Genomic DNA, 22,341 nt, shown 5'->3' with positions numbered 1-22,341 from the left:
TTTGTTTTCCGTCGGCCATTTTATTTAAGAAATGAAAAGCAAAAACAAAGTGAGCAATAAATTGGCAATATAATTATTCATAAAAATTTGAAGAAACTATAATTTATTAGTGTTTAATAATCAATTATACAAAAAATTGTTTACAACATCCTTTTTTCTTTGATAACATGGTGTACTTGCTATTATCTAAAACCTTTTAACATAAATAAAATAGCTTTCATAGCGTTTATTGAATTAGATTTTTCTTACAAAACAGTTTTTTTTTTTATGTATTCAACAATAATTTATTACTAAACTATATTCTATAATCTACAACGAAAACTGGAGAAATGTGAATATATAAGTTTCATAAGTGATTTAACACAATAATAATGCAATTATAATAATGACATTATATTTGAAATTTTTCTTTTCAGATGCACAAATAAAAGAACATTAGTTGAAACAAACAAGTTTAAAAGAAATAGACAACAAAAATCCATAACAAAAGCTAGTTTACAATGCAAGAGGTGTGCAGCACATTGGACACCAACCCGATGGGCGCTCAGATCAAATCCGAGTCGCCCCTGAATCCCCTACAGGTGCAAACGGGCCAGACGACGGGGTCGGTGCCAATTGTGCCCGGAGCGGGCGCCCAAGGACCGCAGGGACCGCCGCCAGCGGTGATGCTTGTCAACAAAATGGCACCGAACTGTGATAAACGAGCCGCCGACACCGCCTACTGGATGGCCACCGAGGGGGGCTTCATCAACTCTCAGCCCTCGATGGCCGAGTTTCTCAATCACCTGAGTCCGGAGAGCCCGAAAATTGGCACACCTGTTGGCGTTGGCGTTGGTGTTGGTGTTGGTGTTGGAGGCGGTGTCGGTGGCGGATATCCGGTTAATGTCGGCGGTGTGCCACAGACACCGGATGGGATGGACTCGGTGCCCGAGTATCCCTGGATGAAGGAGAAGAAGACATCGCGCAAGAGCAGCAACAACAACAATCAGGGTGAGTGCCAAACCATCAATAGCCACAATCAAGTCTTCACCTAGGGTAGCAGTAGCTGCAATCAACTCTCCATTTGCCACTCTCCACTTGCCACTTGCCACTTGCAACTGGTGTACTTGCAACGGCGAGATGAAAAGCCGCAATCAGCAGCGGGCTTAACTGGAAAATGCAAAGCTCTCATTAATCAAGAAATCAGTGCAATTTAGCCTAGCATCGAACGGCGCCGCTGCCATAGCCACAGCCTCCTCCCGTACCCAAGTCCAGTTTCCCACTATAAAGATTCCGGGTCCCAATCACTCCAATCCCAATCCCAGCTGGCCAATCTCATTTGTAGCTCACTCGATCAGCCCAGCACACGCAATGCAACTTCGTCTTCGCCTTCGTCTTCGTTTCTGTTTCTGTTTCTGGGTTCGGCTCCTTTGATGGGCAACGCGCCCTGAACCAGGCCCAAAGACCGGCAAAGATCTGTTATTTGCGATCATTTGTAACAATTTTCGAGAGTGGCCCGACGTCGATTCGTCAGTGCGACTGATGAATACAGCTCAACGTCTTCGAGCTGGACGCGTTTAGTTCTTTCTTTTTTATTTCTCTTTTAGTTTTCGGTTTTTGTTTTTTTTTTTTTTACCCCGATGTGTCGATTTCATTTGTGCAGCAGAAACTGAGGCCAGCCTGCGACTCTGGCCGCAACGTTTTAAAATAAATGAGGTATCAAGGTTGTCTGGCCATACGTTTTCCTGTCCAGGCACAGGTACAGGTCCACTCTATCCAGAGAACAGGGTCGGTCCAGGGCCACGCATATGCTCAGTCTCCCTTGCCTCTGCTGCTGCTGCTGCTACAGCTACTCCCTCTCTACCCCTCTGAGCGATTGCAACCTGTTATTTAGGTTCATTTGTCAAAATATTTTTCCTGTCCCCTGTCTCGATAAAGGGGGCAGGAAAACAGCCGAAAGCTGGCCAATGCATATAAGTATGGGTATGGGTATGGGAATGGGAATGGGAATGGGAACGAGCAGACAGCGCACAACAGTTGCAACAGTTGCAAGTTGCAGTTACAACTGTTGTTGCTGCTGCGCATACGTAAAAGTATATCCCCGGGAAATTTGCAGCGCATTTTGCATTTGCTGCCACATTTCGGGCATTATCAACATTTACTCCATGCCAATGCCATTCACTTGCCCCAACTTTCAATTAATCACAACTGGACACAAGTCGAGCGCTTATGTGCGATACCTAAGGCAATTGCAGCGAATCGAATTTGAAAGAGTTGAATAAGATGTGGGCTATGAAAAGAAATGAATGGATTATATATGTATATTACAATGTATAATCTACTTATACATAAAATTTCTATACATGATGTAACTTCTTGCAAAAAGAACATAAATCTAAAAATTCTTTGCTTCTCTCAAACATTTCAATAGAATTTTCCATCTTATATAATTAACTGGGTTTAGTTTGAAGACCTTGTTTTCATTAGATTTCAAATTTCAAGTTGAAATTCATTTTTTTCGCATATTTTCTAAAATGGCAAATATACATTATACAAACAATTATTAGACATTAACTAGCTAAAACTGCGATTAAATATTGTAATGAAGCAAAATCAGCTTAAGATGGCAATAACATTGAAACAACTTCATAAAAACAAATGATATATCTTAAAGCGCACTTAGTACAAGGTTGCTTAGGTGTAATAAATATCTACTGGGTGTGTGTGTGTCTGTGTATGTGTGACTGTGTGTGGCCAACATAGACTTCGACTAATACAATGCCAATTAATATCAACCACACCATCATGTTGACAAATGGCAACCACTAATCGGAGAGACGCTTCAAGTGTAACCTGAAATCCGAACACGTGGCCAGCGACATCTCCGATTCCCCAGCGAGCGTGAGGGCGGGTTCTGTAGCAAATCCTGAGCATTGCCAACTAGAGGAAGGATAAGCCCAGCAGAGTTCCTCGACTACGCCACGTCCGAGTGAAAGTGAGCCAATAAATAGCGTGAAGCATTCCAAGCGCCGACACCACTTGCACAGAATCTGTTGAAGGGTCAATACATCTTAGCTCCCACACACACACACACACACACACACACACACACGCACACAGATTCACATAGGGCGGCATTCGACTGGGACTGTGGGACTACATGCTGAGCGATATGGATTACAAATGATGTTGTAAATGTCTGTCCGTTTGCCAAGCGGGCGGCAAGTCGGACAAATGGACAGAAGGAGAGAGAACTGAGCACGTTGTTACGGCTTTCAGTTGACTCGACAAATGCTTGTGTATGTGTGTGTGTGTGTGTTGGTTTAACAGTTTAATTTGTTAATGTTGTCAAATTAATTCCATGTCAGGTTGTATCCGTTTAGAAGTGTTGGCAGTATCCCACAGAGTCCGAGAATCATTACAAGTGAAACTTATGCGCCGGGCTAAGCTTACCTTTTGCTAAGTACATATGTAGAGCCATGAACTGGGCAGTCCAATTAGTTTATCAACTGTTAATTAATTAATATTGAATGAAAGCAAAAATTTTGAAGAATCACTCATAAACATTTTTCAGATCGCACTTGTTGAGAGGAAATTATTTAAATAGAGCTTCACACTTGAAATTAATCATATTCTTTCATATATTAACTAGAGCTGATCTATAAAGTCCACATTTCAGATATACAAATGTTGCTTAATCTAGTATATGAATCTGAAAGTTCATATGAAAACAACATGATTATTTTATTCGAATTAATATACATTTCTATCATATAGAAAATACATTTTGTCTGATAAGTTGAAGCCTTCATATTTTGACGAAAATGCTTTCCCAGATCTTGCTTTAGTTAAAATATACAAATTTCATTTGCACACATCAAAAGGATTAAATACACATTTGTTTATTATGAAAATATATATCTTCAAATAAATATATATGGATGGAGTTTTAATTTGTTCTCATCTCTTCCCTCATTGTCTCTCTGCTAATACTTCTCTATTACTACACTCGCGCAACTTTTACAGCAGTAGAAGACTACAATAAATAATTTTCATTAGCTCGTTTTCTTAGCTCCCGATGTATTATTTTTTTCTTACACCTTTTTTTACTTTCATACGTTGTACAGGAGTTTTTCAATTTAGCCTTTAAAATGAATTAATTAATTACCAACAAGTATATACAATATAAGTACGAGATATCTATAGATATGTATATTGCAGTCGTCTCTCTGGTCCTTCATGCTTTAACCCGCTTGTTGCGCTCACCGCAAATCGTTTGCTTCACATCCTGAATTTTAATGTGTTCGCGAGAAGAACGTGTGAGTGTGAGTGCGAGTGTATGTGTGAGCCTGGGTGTGTGCTAAATGGTTGTTTTGGGCTTGAAGTACATACCCCGTTGGGCTGCTCTGTCTATGGCTGTATGTGTGTGTGTGCGTGTGTGTTGCTCATGTGTGCGTACTCGAATACAAATTGTTTTGTCAATTTGCTGCTGCTGCTGCTGCCTCGGGAGCTTATTCACTCACATAATTGAAACAATAAAATTTCGACTTGAATAAAGTGTTAATTAGGCGTAAAGCTTCCTCATTTAATGCACTGTAGACGAAGTTGAGATACAAAGCGTTTATAGCCCCGCAAGATGCTCGGTTCGCAAAGTATCTGTGAGATACGAGCGAGTATCTCAATCTTGAAGCTCCATGGCTCCGTGCCTGTGTATGCAAAAGCGTGCTCTGCTCTTAATCCCAGTGCGACCATCAGTTAGCAAAACCAATAAAAAAGGAACAGCACCACTCGACGCCACTCGGCTCGACTTGTTGTACGCCCCTGTTGGACGCGGCTATCGAATCGCAATCCAAATCCATTCGTGCGCCATCTGTATAATCCACCCACCGACCATATGTTGCGCCAGTTCATTCAGCTCCGGCTTCAATATCCTTGCCAGCTCCAGTTCCAGTGCCCTGTCGTGCTGTGACTCTGGCTCGGGCTCTGGCTCGGGTTCGGGGGCGTCGCTGCATAAAAAATGCGTATCGCACGACTCGAAACTTACCCCCTGCGGATTATGATTATAACAAACCATTTATCATAATATTTATGTTGATGCGTTGTACTTTTTCTCAATGAAGGCCTCGCTGTCTCAATGCCCCTGTCCAGGTTCCTTTGGCTTTCGGCTTTTGACTGCGTGCCTTTTATTAATTTTATTTATGATGAGTCATTTGCACATTTATAATTTTAACCTTTACAGTTGAATTCACTCAAAACAAACCGCAGTTAAATATGTATAAAAAAGCCAATGGAGTCGCTCTCAAAGAGCAACTCAATTCGCCAGATGGAATTACAGCTGTATTTGGTAATATATAGATCAATCTGAGATCCAAACAGATTTAAAAGACTTTATTTCATGTATCGCATAATGAGAATAGATAGGGAAATCTAGTGAATATAATATATTCTTAAATTGTAATTTTATTTTTTATAATTTATTTAATTTATATCTGGCATATGCTAGAAATTTAGAACTTGTCTAAATTCGCATCAAGCTCACTCAAAAGCCCAACTTGAAAATGGAAAATTACATTAAATTAATTGCAGGCTCGTCAAATAAATTTTAAGCACTAATTATGCGTCAAACCACGCGAAAGGTGCTCAAAATAAAGAGGCTGGCCTGCTGTCTGAGGGATATCTTTAAGAAGGAGCCTCAGATTGGGCTAAGTCGCAGCCATTGAAAAGGTCGCGCAATTAATTGTTACGACTTTATTATGGAGATAAGTGCGTCGAGATAGAGCTGGAGCGCCGTCTTGTGTAGGAGATGCAGGCAAACAAAGGGTTCTAATTGGCAGGCCGCAGGATATGGCCAGGCAGACGTCTCCGCCCAAGGGTGTCCCTTTTCTTGCTCATTTTTTATCGCTCCCATCATGACTGTGAAAAAAATCTGTTACGATTAGTTAAGCTCAGGAAAAGTGCGCTGGCGGCTGCCCAAAAGCAAAAAAAAAAAAAAAAAACTCCTAATATATATATATTTTTTAATTTTTTACTCATTTTTTTCATTTTTATTTTTCCTGCTGTCGTGGGTTTATCTGCGAACTGATTTGTCATTATTTTAAAGCGTAATTTTTTATTCGAGAATTATGAAAAATTAATGTTTATACTTAGCCCACAAATACTTCTGACCAACTGACGTAGCTTTTCCAATAAAAATTTAGCTGTGAGAAATTGTGCGGCGACTTCTCATTGGAGTCGAGCAATAACAATGCGGGACACAGAGGAGCTAGGTTAAATAAATTTGAATGGGAAACATTAGAATAAACAGAAATGCCTAAAACTTTGCTTATTTCATTTAGAATAAGGCAAAGTTTTTGTTCTTATGAATTGAACATTTTTTTATTGATGGGTTGACATGTCGATTAAAACAGTTTAACAAATCAATCATTATGGGTTTTTGACAGGCAAACAAACTGCGCTGTGGACATATATTGTGGCTCGGTGAGCTCTCAGAGGAACTCTGATTGTCAAAATTTAACAAGTAGTTGAAATATTGTTCTTTAAAGTAAACAATATGTAAAGTAGTACAAAATGTTAAACTAGATATAGAAATATAAGAAATTTTTAGAGTGAATAACGTTAAAATAATCTCCAACGATAACAAAAAAAAAAAAAAAACTGACCATCCATGGTACATACATCCTGTTATTTCCTTACATTAAAACAAAACTATAATTTGACTTAAATTCAATTTGAATACAAAATGCCCATACTTGACCCACTGTGCGTCTTGCTCATTTGCCGCCAGTGAATTAGGAAAACAACGAGAGAGAGAAAAAAAGCGTTGACTATAGAATTAAACCGCGTCCAGTATCGATTTAATTTTATTTCCGCTCATTTAGCTAAAAGCCAAAGGAGAAGGAAAATAAAAAAAGAGGAATGAAAATATTTGTCCACGATTAAATTTTAAAAAAGCATTTTATGAAATGACTGCACACTGACACTGGCCTCGCCTTAGAAAATTTGAATACATTACGCGTGTGGGCGGCAAGTGCTGCGGTGCGCTGTGGTTGGGGCTGCCTGGCTGTGGCTGCGGTGGTGGGTTTGGCCCGCTGAGCAAATAAAAGTGAGCAGCAGCAGCAGCAGTAACTGGCACCACATCCCCATTGACAATTCCAATGCCCATCAGCAACAGCCCCTGCTCCTGGTCTTGTTCCTGATTCTGCTCCTGCTCCTGCTACTGTTTGGCTTGACAATGACACACAAAAGCCGCACACTTAATCGCCGCGGATCACATTCCGTAAAAAGCGCGACGATAAAAATTTTTTACGCTCTATTCTTGTGTACTTAGTGAAATGGAAGGCAGAGCCCGCGCGCAGTGGGATTGCGTCGCTTACTCACTTAGTTTGACCCGCGCTTGTCCACAATTTGAATGTCTCTGTCCACTTTCCTCAGCTGGCTTCGTCGTAGTCGTTGCTGAGCTAACCATCATCGTAAAGAAAAAATCAAATCCGAAATTATTTTCAATTTGTACGCGATTTATTTTTATGTCTTTCTCTCCTCTCGCCCAGTTTAAACGATTTGTAAACATTTGAATTGGATTTTCGGCCATAAAAATTGCTTGTTAGCAACGGCATTGTTGAGCGCTTTATCAAAATACCCGCTCTTCCCATTCTTAACCACTTAAGTTGCCGGCATTAGTGGCTGGGAGTACAAGAAGTACAGTCAAGTGTTCAAGTATGCGTACACCACCTATTTATAACCGCATATCAGACCGTTAATCGCATTACCCACACTCGATTGCATGCGAATACAATTGCAGCCGCCTCTACATCAGCATCAGCATCTTTCAGCAGCTGGAGCTGCACTAACTAGCAATAATAAGTTCATAAATTATCGGATTTACATAAAACGACGCTTAGTTATCAATGAGCCACTGAACTACCGTAATTAGTGCAGGTGAGCGTACACTGAGGCGCCCGCCTCAAGACAAATGACAGCGAAAAAACTGCCATAAATTAGTTGTATCACAGCTCGCAGTCGCAGACACCGTTTTAGTTTCGTCTGGATTCCAGCTGTAACGCTCCGCTGATTTGAATCGGCTCAGCCCTCGAAAACTAATTAGTTTAAAGACTCGTATCACACAAAGGCGAGCGAAATCACAAGTGTGAATTCATCATGAGCAGAACATGCGCGATTCACACGTGTCTGATAGCTCGCCGAGCTGAGAGTAGAGCCGGAACAAGATTTACTAGTACGATAGATAATCAAGGGAAACAAATAGTTCAGGGATAGATATATTTCATGTGAGTGCAGCTCTAAAGTTGCCTAGCAGGATTTCCAATTTCCTTCATCCATTCGGCTTAAAAATTAAAAAAATTAATAATCATGCATACAGTTCATCATGCTTATTAATTTTTGCCCATTTATCATCATGCTGCATTGATTAGTTCTCGACTTGTTTTTTATTGAACTTCAGTTATTTATTGCCCTAAATTTAATATCCATTTAGTGTTTTAAATGTGATAAATGTAAACCGAAGCCAAAGGGCTGGCTGTGTGCACAGACAAACAAACGGAGTCAGCGTTGAAATATTTAACGGCGTTTAAAAGAGCGTGAAAAGTCAACAAGGATAACAGCCACAAAAGCCGCACAAGTATGGGCTCGAACACATGCTCCTTTAGCCTGGGCACAAAGGTCGCAGTCGTGTGTGCCCTGTATGTGTGTGTGTGTGAGTCTGTGATTTAAATAAAACTAATGTTTGTGTGAAATGGATTTTCGGTTTGTCATCGACTGGCACTGAGGGGTGTCTATGTGTGAGTGTGTGTGTGTGTGTGTGTGTGTGTGTGTGTGTGTGTGTGTGTGTGTGTGTGTGTGTGTGTGTGTGGATTTCCCACTGTTTGATATTCAAATAGCGAACCACATGCAAAAAAAGGCTTCATGGATTCCGTATTCAAATGCACACCAACACCAACAAAGAGATCTCAGATCGCATACGCTTAGCACGTGAATCCTGGAGCGTAACTCGAATCCTTGAGACCGCCTTCCGCCGAGTCATGCATCATATCTACGACAGGGAGCATGAGCCAGGGGGACAGGAGGCAAGGGTAGGTGGTATGCAGCGCGTGGATGACACGTGATTCCGTTGGTCGTAAATTTTGCGAGCACGAATTTTTAGTGCTTTGTAGTTTTAATTTGTGGCTTGTTGAAAATGTTAACAGAATTATTTATGCGATGAATGGTGCGATAAAAATTATGATCCTGCAGCTACCAAAGCAAATAACACGGCAAAACTTTACAACGGATATTGTCAGAAAGGTAGTCAAACAGGACACGTACTACCTGAGCGAGCGATAAGAATAAGTGTTTGAGCGCAGTGAGCTCGTATTTGCAACCACCCCGATATTTTAATAGACCTTTAACGGTAAAGCAGCAGCCGTAGCAACAGCAGCAGCAGCAGAAAATGTCACTCAGCCATTTCATTCATCTCCATGTCGAAGATTTATGGGGTGTGTGTGTGTGTGTGAGAGAGAGAGTGTCATGGCATCATCCATCATTTTGGACTTGACCTTTTTTTTCGGCTAAGCTTGTGTTTAGCGGGAGCATCTTTAATTTTGTACACATTTATCTGGGCGAGAGATGAGGTGCGTGCCACACATGCTGCAGCCAGAGCTACAAGATACAGGATACAAATACACACGTTGCGACTTTTGAGTTATTTTGGGGGCCCTGCTGACAGCCAAACGTCACTTGGCAGACAGCATACACAGTGAGAGGAAGAGGGAGAGGGAGAGAGCCGCTGTCAGACAGTCGGCCAGACATGCCACCCCATATGCGAGGCGAAATCTGCACTGCAATGGCTCATTGTTGATGTGGCGTTGATTATATGGTTGTTGGTCCACCATGTCGAGGTTTCACTCTGGTCGCCGTGTTAAAAATGAATTTGTCATCTCTTAACTGTAAACTGTGTGACATGTTTGCGAAAATCGCCAGGCAGACAGTCAGCCAGTCAGCCAGCCAGTCAGTCCGTCAGCCCAATCGGCAACCAACAGAAATCAGAGAAACACAAAGCCCGGCCAATACATCAACGTTGCCCTTTCATTCAGTTCCAAGTCTGATTGATTTGCATCGGCGCTTTTTCGTTTTCTTTTATTTTGTTTTTTTTATTTAAACTGACATTTTTATTTCGGACGTCTTGTTATTGTTATTTCGCGTTCGCCTTTGTGCCAAGCTGCAATAATTATGTCAGCCACATTTATCGATGTGATCGATGGGACTCAACAGATGCAGTTCATTTGGAATCGGAATTGGGCAGTTGATTACGAGCTACACGCTTGACACAAAGCATTCTAATAAATAGAATATGTTGACTGATAGGATTGTCGTTTGCTTAGCTTTTTGTGTGGCTGTATTTGTGACTAAGTTTACATATAACACACATATACATATGACATGTCTAAGATTATTGTGCGAAAACATTACGGGTTTATTCTGTGGGAATGGTTTTCCCTGTACATTTTGAATTTAGTGCAAAACGAACAGAATCTTATTTTTTAATAAATTTTAATCAACCAAGTCCATATCGAATAAAAGAGAAAATAATTATAATGTGTAAGATAAAAAAATATAAGCTCCTTCACTCCGTCTAATATAATATAAAGTATATAATGTAAATAATTATAATGTATACATATATTAAATATTCACTAAATGTAAACATTTTTATTGTCTTTGCTTATGTGAAATATAAGATATTTCACTCCGTCTATTTGGAAATAATGAAAGCTAAGAATAATTGTAGATATATATATATATACAGTAACGTGAAAAAAATTCACAATATATTCATTATTTTCATTACCCATACAAATTAAAACATACAAATAAAATAAGATCTATATATTTTTTATTTATTTGTTTTCTTCTGAAAAAGCAAAATTAGACTGCAAGGACAAATTATATGGATTTAGCGAGTTAGAAAGAAAAAAATAAAAAATTTACATTTTTAAATTTGTGCCATAAACCTTTACCATTCGGCATCTATGCGCGATGAAAGACAATTTTGATAATATTTCTAAAGTCAATATTTATTATTAGAATTATGAAATATTAAATTCAATTAAAACAAAAAATAAATTAATATTTAAAATGGCATGGTTTCAAAATATTTCGAATCCAATCGACAAAAAGGTTGAGCAGTAATGAGTATATTACACATAATATTTATTTATTAGATTTTTTACACAGCATTAGTTTAAATTTATATAGCTCCAATAGTAGGAGAATATATATGTGCACATATTTTGCATAAACATTGAATATTCCTTTATAAAAACCATTTAATGTCTAGTTCATATGCCTATGAGCAGCGCGTAATTAAAATAATGCTTACAGCTGCAACAAATTTCGCGCATAAATGCAACGTGTTGCATTTGAATATTATGGATTAGAGGCGTGCGCTTTATTGTGCGCAAATAAATTAATAACTGACATTTGAAAACACAGGTAGAAATTCAATTAAACACACATCGAGTTGAGTGTAATTACAAGAGTGCAGTTATTAATTGATATTCCTGCACGAGCAGCCATATAAATATTGTAATAAGTGGGCCATTTATGAACCAGCCAAACAGTTCCAATTGGAGTCACATTAGCCATAAGCCAAACCCCCAGACAAATGCTGGCAATCACCTCCATGGTTACATGCTTCCGTGCTCTGGGTAATTGGAGAACGTTTAGCTCTAATTTTGAATGTCAATTGGCATCAAAATGGTATCCAGGTGGGTGGGTATCTCTATCTGTATCGGTATCTGTATCTGTCTGCCTGCCTGTCTGGCATGTGTGTGTGTGTGTGTGTGTGTGTAAACGCTTCGTTCAGATGATTGGTCAAATTGCCGTGCGTTGCTTTTGTTAAAGAGCGTGAAATTGATATGCAATTAAAATAATATTTTTCCACGTGAGTTGCTGTATTTATTGTATAATAATTTCGGCGGCAATATTTATCGATGGCACGTTCCAATTGCGTATTGAAAATAAAAATGAAAAATCAAAATAAAATATATACATGACGCCATTAGCAGCTGCCGCCGAATTTGCCAAATGTGCGTGAAATATTAATTTTTAAGCGCGAATTTTAAATACAGCGAAAATCCACGAATTGCAAGGCTACGGTATTAAAGCTGCGAGTCAGACAAGCAGAATTCTCGTATCCTGCTTAATTTGTGGCTGCAAGGACAACGTCTGTCAGCAGCAACAACAACAACAACAGCAACAACTGCGACTGCTGCGGTTAATGGCTTTTGAATGCAAATTCAATTTTATCGCACTGTTCACTTTTTAATAAGATTTGCCAGGCAAAAGGTGCACCGTGCTGGAAATGAAAATTAGTTGCAAGCGCAGCCTAAAAGAAAACCCCAAAATGAAAAGCCAAGAAAAACCAGAATTCAAATACGCAGCGAGACACGCGACTGGCAACTGCAAAAACCAAAAAAACAAAAAGAAACGAAAAAAAAATTACAAGAAAAAAATGCTGTTTGTGGCGCCACAAGCAACCCACCCAACTACCCCCCGCCCAGGGGAAGCCAGAGCGGGCTGTAAGCAATGCCGCAGCGGTGGTGGTTCACATACACACACACTCTGATATACGTATACGTACACACACACACACATATATTTCGATATGGCCAGCACTTTTACCTTTCGTGCTTAGAGGGCACAACCTACAATCCAACAAATTGCGTTTTGTGCAAGAGTGGGTGGGAAAACTGTCAGAATGAATGAGTAGACTGGTCACACCTACTGTCAGTCAGCTACGGGGCAACAGCAACAACAGCAACAACACAAACAACGACTACAACAAGAGCAATGCTATCATTTTGAACTGACCAAGGCGTTGCCATTGCTCTGCGTCTGCGTCTGCTTTTGGCTTTGCCTTCGACTGTTGTTGCCTGAGCAGAGCCCACAACAAAAGCAACTTTAAACTTCACTTACATTTTAATATGTTCCTACACATTAGCTGTCCATTTCGCGTTTTTCAATTACGCAAATGGCCTTTAAACATGCTTCGAAAACTGATTATATACATTTTAAATTGAATTTAGACATTAACCCAGCATTGCGAACAAATATGTGAACATTATAACAGCTCAGACTGTAATATAATTTATATATAGGAATACACAATGAATGAGAATAGTATATATTATATTCATATCTAGTTTCATTCAATCATATCTTCATTCGTATCAGAATTTCAAAAATTAAAGGTTTAGAATCTATCCCAAGCCATTAAATGATATAAAATTTTGATCAACAAAATTACTATAATTCATTTAGACTATAACATAAATATTATTTTATTATTTATTATTTATATATATATATTTATTTATTTTTATTTTTATATATATTATTATATTGTATTTGTATTTTTATTATTATTATTAAATTATTATTCATTAGATCAATTTTTAATAATATTATTATTTATTATTATTTATTAAATCACCCTGAAATATTAATGAAAACATTCAAATCAATGTAATATATTATATGGAAAAGAAAATCCTTTGATTTCTAGCTCTAATACAATAAGATTAATTTCTTCTCCGCTTAACAATCACTTTACTATACAAAATTTAATAGATATAAACTCTTATCAATCGTGTGCTTCTTAACGAGCATAATTTACTTTACTCTAACTTACAAAATTTCTAACTTCAAGCGACGTTCTAACTCCGTCATAATTTAGTAGTCGAGCTATGGATCGATTGCATCTTTAAAGCTAATGGGCAATTTACTGTTAAAGCATCTCTTGGGCTATGCCTAGGAAAATGCCAGTCACATTTGATGGGCTTCAGGCCAGCTGCAATAAATATAAATACTCATATTTACTTATTATCTATGCGAATACTTGCTAATCACGCAGCTGCCGCCCTATGCTAGCAAAAATATCTCAATTCATATATTTGACTGTTGCTCATGAAGCTGCCATAGACTTGGCTCCACGCCCAGCCAGAAATTATTGCCAGCCCAGACGCTATTATTTCCAAGCGCATGATTTTATTTTGCGAGGCACTCAAACTCCGTGCGGATTACTCCTTTGATATTTCGGTTGGGCGCTCGCTTCATTTTTGTGCAAATAACGTACTGGCAGAGGAAGCACGATGCCCGCCTTAAGACATCGTCGCTGCTTAGTTTGAGTCGGGTTTGTCTCTCAGCCATCGAAGCATAGAAAACTTCTCAATTACTTTGGCTTGCAAGTTGTTTAATATTTTGCTGATGTCGCTGACTCCGGAAGCGGCCAGTCCCGGCCCGGCCTGGTCTCTCTGGCCATTTGCTTGACCGTTCGTTACGTGCTGCATGTGTTGCCCTATCAGCCTCAACTATGGCCCGGCTCACATGCAGCATCAGTGGCTACACAAGTCGAAACTTCCGCTCTCAAGTTTGGGGTTAATTATTTTCCACTTTTGTGCTCAATTTCAAAATACTTACTTGCCAGCGAGTAAGTAGCCACAAACTCCGCTCGAAGTGTACAAGAAAGTTTCTTATGAGCTACGTACAGATTGCCTTAGTATAAAGTAGCTCGGCAAGACAGTAAATCGATTAATGTCGATTAAAGTTGGATATACTCTCTTAACAGCTAAAAGAGTTAGTGCTAAGCGCAGGTTTTGAATTCAGATAGCTTATAAAAGAAATAGCTGGAATCTTCAATATTCTATCAAAACAATAAAATTACTGTATTTTAAATACTTTAAAATATATTTTCGTTAAAAATAAAATCTTTAAACAAGAAAAAATATTTAAAAAAATATAATAATAATATTAATAAAAAAAAATATATCAAATACTTTAAGAATATTGCTAAAAAAAATTGTCTCAAATTCTAGTTGATCGTGTTTTGTATACGCGCGACTAAGAATAATAAATTACCAAAAAAAATAAGAGAAATTCAATTTAATTATATCAGGAAGATAGGTTTATTTGTTTATGAAAACCTCTTCGGAAAAGTAGACTTTCGATTAAAAACTTCATATATAAGCAAGGAATAATAAAATAATAAAGAATATAATTTGAAGTATGTATAATTTTTTCGGATTTACAAACTATTTTTCCCTAGAAAGTTGATTGATGATCAAACTCAATTTGGGATCTTTGAGTACAATTTTAAAATTATTTAATTGAAAGAATCTCTGACTGCCTATTCATAACTCATTCAACAGAAAACAGCTCAGAAATATTATGCATATTCTATGTAAATATAAAATTCTACCACTTTTCATATTTATAATTTCCTTATGGTATATTTGTAGCAATTAATTTAAAATTAATATGAAATAAGCTCATCAAAATATTGATAGATAAATAATAATTTCTTTCTTTTTCTCTTTCAGGTGATAACTCCATAAGTAAGTTGAAGCAGTTTCTTACCATTATGCAACATCAAAACCACAACATTTTAAATTGGCTAGATAAGTACAGCAAATTGCATTCGTTGAGGCTCGGCTTGTTCCAATAAACCAACCTCAAAACAAAGCAGAATACAAACAAAATACATACAGTACATACATATATCAAGTGCAATGAAGTCTGGAACCGCAAAACATATTTAAATGCCATTATAAAATACGTATTTATTTACGGCCGGACTGAAAAGTGTGCGAAGGTTGAAGGCTGAAAGCCGCAAATGAAACGGCTAGATATTTAAGCCGTTTCGTTTTGGCCATTTCAATTTTCCATTGAATTTTTGTTAGCTACTTTGAATGGCCACGTTTTTTCTCAGCCTTGTTTTCGACTCTTTTTGAATGGGCACGAAAACAAGCTGCAAAAGCAGAGATAAAAGCATTACGAGTGAAATTATAAACATAATTACATTTTTACATTTTCTATTATTTTATGTATTTCGCTTTTTTTTTTCCTTTTGCTAACTGTGGTTTTCCTTTCATATTTTGGCCGTACGAACTAATTCGCTCGCACTCATATTCATATTTAGTATTCGGTATTCAAACTTAGTTTGGCTGCCATTTTGAATCGAGACTCGATTCGTCTAGACATTGCCCTCTACCTGAGGCCTCTGACCAAAAACTGAACCAATCAACCGTCAACCATTTTCGAGCAATTCGACGGAAACGACGCTTTTTCATGTTCGTGACCAAAGTTTAAGAGCGCTGCGGGCCTGGACGAAAAAATGTACATACATACATATATACATATATTTTACCTGAATTAAATTGAGTAACACAAAAACACGAAACACAGTTTTTTATGTATCGCAAAGATACACACTCATAGTACATACATATATGCAGACTGTTCTGTTTTTTTTTTTTGCGTTTTTTGTTGTTGTATTTTTTATGCTCTTACCAAGGTGAGACTTGGGGTAAGCCAGTTCTGGCATTAAGAATGTAACGCGTATACTAGGAGAATGGCTTTTAGACAGAATTTAATTAAAATAAATATAAATATATTTAAAATTGATTATATGTACATATAACATATATCACAAATAGATCGAATGGAATATTGAAAATTCTTGAACTGTAATTCTCTAAATTTTAGAGTCATAGGTTAATCAAATTCAGTCAGCTGTACCACTTTGTTTTTATACCCTGAACCCATTGAAAATGGGAAATCAGGGTATAATGGTTTTGTTAAAATGTATGTAACAGGCAGAAGGAGGCGTGGCAGACCCCACAAAGTATATATATTCTTCATCAGGGCGACGAGCTGAGTCGATTTAGCCCTGTCCGTCTGTCTGTCCGTCCGTCCGTCCGTCCGTCCGTCCGTCCGTCCGTCCGTCCGTCCGTCTGTCCGTATGTTTGAACGCGTCGATTTCAGAAGATACAAGAGCTAGAGACTTCAACTTTTTTTTAAAATGTCCGTATATATCACGCGGATATCGAGTTTATCACTAAAAAACGATAACTCACTCCGATACTTTTTTATCGATAAAAAACCCTATCGAAGATCAGTTTAAAAATTATATCTCCTACATCTTTCAAGCTACAGTCTCCAAATTTAAAATGTATATTAAGACGCATGTCATACAATTTCGGTTTTTGTTAAAATTTACCCCCCACCCCCAAATCAACCCCCTCACCCCAATCTTTGTAAAAGTCGTATATCAAATACTAGAGACTTGTGCTTCGGTATACACATACATTTAAACAATATGAATACGTTCTGAAAGTTTCATTACGATCGTACGTCTAGAAATTAAATTATTCAACAAATAAGTTCTCCTAATATTGCCAACACTGCAGCGCAACCCAAGCGCAATCGCCTGTATATGTGAGTGTGTGTGTGTGCGTGTATTTGTTTGCATGAGTGCGTGTGTGGGTGCTAATTATTATTGAAATATCAGTTGCTTGTAGGGTTCAGGGGATCTCGTAGTCGAGCAGTCTCGACTAGAGCTTTCTTACTTGTTTATTTATTGAATATTCCTTTCAATGATCTGTCAGGGTATTAGGAATTCGAGCTTCTGCCTTTAGCAATTCTTTCTTGATTCCCTAGTTGTTCTGTTTCTGTTGTTTGCTTAGCGTAAAAAATGTACAAAGAGAGAACAAAACTCAAAGCGAAACACGCTACCAGTTTCGACTGTTTTTTTTTTTTTCAATGCCTGCCAGGTTGGCCCCACTTGTAATATCATTTGTCGACGTCGATTCCTGTGTGTGTGCATGGATGTGTTGGTCACTGTGCTGCCCGGACGCATTGGTATTGGTAAAGTGGTTGCGGAGGAAATAATTACATGATTGAGGCACTCACACACACACACACACACATACACGTGTGTATACCCAATGACAACCTTCTTGGTGGTGGTGGTGCAAGTGGTGTTGGTGGTGCCAGCTTTGTTGTCTGATCGAACAGAACACGTTCGCTTGGTCAGCTCCAGGTCGGACTCCCGCTCGTGCTCTGAAGCCCTGTGACCATTGCATGACAGGGTCGTGTGTGTAAACACTGTGCTGTGTGTGTGTATGTGTGCGTGTGTGTGTGTGTATGTGTTTGCAAACGCCGGCTATGAAATGAATGGCGGCTTTGTATGCCCAGTTCTTGTTTTGTTGTACTCGCTTTTTGTTGTTGTTTGCTATTTCTTTTCTTTATTCCTTTTTTTTGTGGCTCTTGTTGTTGTTGGCCTTTTTTTGTAATTCATGCCAAACCCGCAACAATGACGGCGACGACGGCCCAGAGCAATTATTGTATCGCTTGCACAGTGCCACACCGAGCAACAGAAGCAAAGGCATATGTCCCCTTAGCCAGGGCACCCCTTGACCCCTTATCCTCTGTAGCTCCTACCCTAAAGCCGCATAGCTTTTGCCTTATTGGCTAGCGGGCCATTCGTTAGTCAAGGGAAGTGTATGAATGTCATATACAAAAAAATATTTTCGTTCTATATACAATAATAGTGAAATAAATAGGAACATGAATTTTAACGTTACGGAAACATGAGGTTAATTTTGAATTAATTGTTTTCTTAAAGATTTTTTGTATATATGTATATGTTTTTTTTTTTTATACCCTGAACCCATTGAAAATGGGAAATCAGGGTATAATGTTTTTGTGTAAAAGTATGTAACAGGTAGAAGGAATCATCGCAGACCCCATAAAGTATATATATTCTTGATCAGCACGACGAGCTGAGTCGATATAACCCTGTCCGTCTGTCCGTCCGTCCGTCCGTCCGTCCGTCCGTCCGTCTGTCCGTATGAACGCCGAGATCTCAGAAGATATAAGAGCTAGAGAGCTGAAATTTTGGGTGCGTACTCGTGTATACCATACGCAGTACGAGTTTGCTTTATTTTTTCGATAACTCATCCGATAACTTTTTTATCGAGAATAATCGAAAAATTGATTTTGTTTTTTGAGCCTCATCGGAGTACTATTAGACGTGGAGACTTCAGATTTACTGTGTATATATATATGATGAATAGAAACATTTTGTAATCAACAGATTTTGGATACCACGCCCCCTTCGCCCCCAATTTGTAAAAAACGTATTTCAAGTACTACAGACTTGTGCTTTGGAATGTACACACATTTTGACCATATAATTACGCCCTGAAAGTTTCATGAAGATCGTATGTTTACAAAAGAAGTTATTCACCAAGTAAATTCTCATACTATTGCCCACACTGCAGCGCAGCCCAAGCGCAGTCGCTGCTTACTGCGCAGTTAGCAGAGAGCGGGCGCGTGAGGGTGGATGCATGTAAATGCATGTGTGCGTGCATAAAAGAAGTGCGGAATGATAAGAATATCAGCTTGGAGGGTTCAGGGTATCTCCTAGTCGAGCAGTCTCGACTAGAGTCTTCTTACTTGTTTAATATTGCTATACTTTATACCATGTTGCCCCAATCGAAAAGTATAACTGAAAAAACAAAAATAGTTTTTTTGCAATAATATTTTCGGAGTTACTTAGTATTTTTTGTAATATTTATATAAGGTATATTTACTATTGTCTCAGACAAAAAGCTTACAAATTGAAAATAAAATGTAATAAAATTAAATATAAATAAAATTAATATACATATATAAATAAATATATATGTATATTCAAAACTCTCATAGGAATTTAGAAAACTTTATTGCATTTAAGCCTATTTATTGTTGTATTAGTGATGCTTTAATAAGATTCCGTGCTATCCAGTAAAAAATTATGAACTACCATGCAAATTTTTACTTTTAAAACAATAATAATAAATATTTGTTTATTATTTTATTTGACTATTTTAAACGAATCAATGTTGTTGTACTCCGATTAATCATAAACAATTCTAAACAGCCATTAAAAGTACTTGTATTCAACATATTCTCGGCAACTGCTTTGAGGTAATTCCTGTCATCAGATTCAATTTGGATTGCCTTGTGAACTACAATTAGCCTGCTCCTAACTGTGGCTAATAGTTCGTTAATAGTTGGCCAATATTTACATGCGGCTTCTGTTGTGGTCGCATTATGAAAATATTTGCCTACAAATTGCTCATCTCGGGACTTTCGTTGTCTATTGACGTGTCGTCGCACTCCTCGCTCCCGCTGTGCGAACGACTCGCCGTCTTGACGAGGGCTTCCAAAACGTTTTCATTACAATAGTGCGTAGCCGCCGCCGCTGCCGCCGTCGCTGCTGCTGTTGCCGCCGCCGCTGCTGCTGCTGCCGATCGGACAAATGTGTCAGAGCTGAAACGTCATGATTAATGATGGTGGCAAGCATGTGGGCCCGAAGGCCGGGCTGCAGTTAAAGGCCCATACCGAGACAGCCTGGGGGTAGGGCAGTGCGGCCTGCCAACTGGGCCATGGGAAGGGACGCACAGACACTGAGAATGGGTTTGGGTTTGGGTTTGAGAATGGAAATGGAAATGGGACCACATCTAGCCCTGGCACTGTCTGTGGCTGTGCCATCATTCTATCAAGGTAATTTAGACAAAAACACAAGAACACGACACCCGAAATGTAAACAACCCGGCGAACACTAACCGAAACACTTGGCGAGGCATTAGCCGAAATTAGGAATTAATCCTTGGCTGCACTCGCGGCCACTCGTTGGCCATTGTTGTGTCTTGACCATGGCAACAACTGCCAAAAGGGCGGGCAAGACAACGAAAACGAAAGACAGACAGACAGACCTATATAGAGAGGGGTGGCATATGTGTGGAAGCATATGCTTAAAGAGCTGCAACACACATTGATGAATATGAGAATAATACTGCCACAAATCATGCAGAGCTTAAGCTCAGCCATAATCAACAGCGAGAACAAGCTGTTCAGGGCTTAAAGACTCTTTAAGAAAGATACAGATTACATCGTTTATTATTATTTGTTATTATTTTATTTTCTTTATTCTGAGTAAGTTGTTTATCTGAAAATATATTAGAAAGTTAAAAAATTTATTGATTCAATTTAATTTAATATTTATCTGAGCAATCGATAGTTAATTGAAATTTTTTGATTGAATATTAGAGTATGGTAATTTCTCAATATTTTACAATGGAAATTTGTTTCAAGTTCCAAGTAGAGTTATATCAGTAACTGATCTCTGCTATACTTGCATACTAGAAGCAACTCTGTTCAGCTTTCTTAAAGTTACTAAACATTTAATTGTTACTATATACATAAATCAATAACTTTCAACTCTGCAATCTTAGTTTGAATACTTTTCTAAGCAAAAATAATTTTTTTAAACATATAAAATATAAATATATTGATTTTAATACTTTATTATATGACTTAATTGCTGGTATAATTAAATGCTTTTATACAGACATATATGTAATAATTTATATAATAGAAACAAAAATATTTAATATATATGTATATGTATATTTAAATATTTTATTATATGACTAAATATTTGTTTATGCATTGCTGTAATTGTAATTGACATTAGTTTAATTAGTTGATCACATAAAAAATGTTGCTATGCAACAACTTTTCGATATGCATCACATTTTACATAATCAACTATGCAAACTAAATTGAGAGCGCAATGCAGGTGCTTCGCGTTTTCAAATTATTTTGAAATGTTTTAAACCGTATTACCTGTTATTATAGTGCACTTCCCCTCAATTCGAAACGGCACAAAAATTTCCATAGAAAATCATTCATTAATTTTCAAAAAAAAAAAAAAAAAAATTACAAAAATTATCCACGCAGCGAATATACATATCTGGAGACGGCACCAGCTGCAGCGTTGTCTGTCAATGCCATCAAATCAATTCAATTGATATTACGTTTAGGGGCAAAAACAAAGAAGAGAACAAAATTGTTTGCGCTTGTTTTTGGGCTCTGGGCCGCTGTGCAGCAGAAAGATGCGCCATTGCCTTAATTGAAACCGTTTAAATTGCAATTAATCAAACGGCAGAGCCACCGAATGTTGCACAGTTGTTGCCGAGTGGCGCAACGAATTCCCTCGACGGGAGTGGGAAGTTCCTCTGCGCTGTGAAAACTTCCTGCATTAAACTGCAAAGCCACTGGCACACATAGAGAGAAGTAGAGAGTAGAGAGAGGGATAGAGAGATGGAGAGAGACAAAGAGGAGAGGTGGTCTGAATTACTGTCACTGCGGTGACTAATTTTATCCTTTGGATGCTTTTGTTTTAATTCTGAACAAATGAAGAAGCAGCCAACAGCCAACAGCCAGCAGTCAGCGGCTAAGAGCCAACAGTTCCAGCTCCAGCACATTCAGGACACAGCCACACGGTAACTGTTTAATCGCTTTCGACATGCGGATTTAAGTTTTTTGGGCCGCCAGGAGTGGGATCTGTGATAAGTGAAAATATGGAGGGCACCCCTCGCAGGCGTACAGCAGGCGGGCGGCAGGCAATGGGCGGATGAGGATATTGCCACTGTGGTGTGCACGGCAACAGCCCACACGAACCACCCGATAACGCCGCCATCC

The 22,341-nt window shown here is 38.3% G+C and overlaps 1 protein-coding gene across 3 annotated transcripts in view; it reads left to right on the top strand.

Annotated features, from left to right (window-relative positions):
• The window catches only part of pb (homeobox proposcipedia), a 41,100-nt gene that overhangs the window by 1,551 nt on the left and 17,208 nt on the right, over positions 1–22,341 (top strand). For 2 of the 3 annotated variants that reach the window (XM_089260749.1, XM_018113162.3), the window contains exons 2-3: positions 417–990; positions 15,348–15,362. In XM_089260749.1, coding sequence (XP_089116875.1) covers positions 501–990; positions 15,348–15,362 — 505 coding nt within the window. In that variant the 5' untranslated portion in view covers positions 417–500. The remainder of the gene's footprint in view (positions 1–416; positions 991–15,347; positions 15,363–22,341) is intronic. The other variant, XM_089260746.1, reaches the window with a different exon arrangement.

The sequence above is a fragment of the Drosophila navojoa genome, chromosome 2 (genome assembly GCF_054131105.1).
Source record: "Drosophila navojoa isolate 15081-1374.11 chromosome 2, UAZ_NAV_1.0, whole genome shotgun sequence".
Lineage (NCBI taxonomy): Eukaryota > Metazoa > Arthropoda > Insecta > Diptera > Drosophilidae > Drosophila > Drosophila navojoa.
Note: the sequence above shows the minus strand (reverse complement) of the source record. Positions and strands in the feature narration are given on the sequence as shown.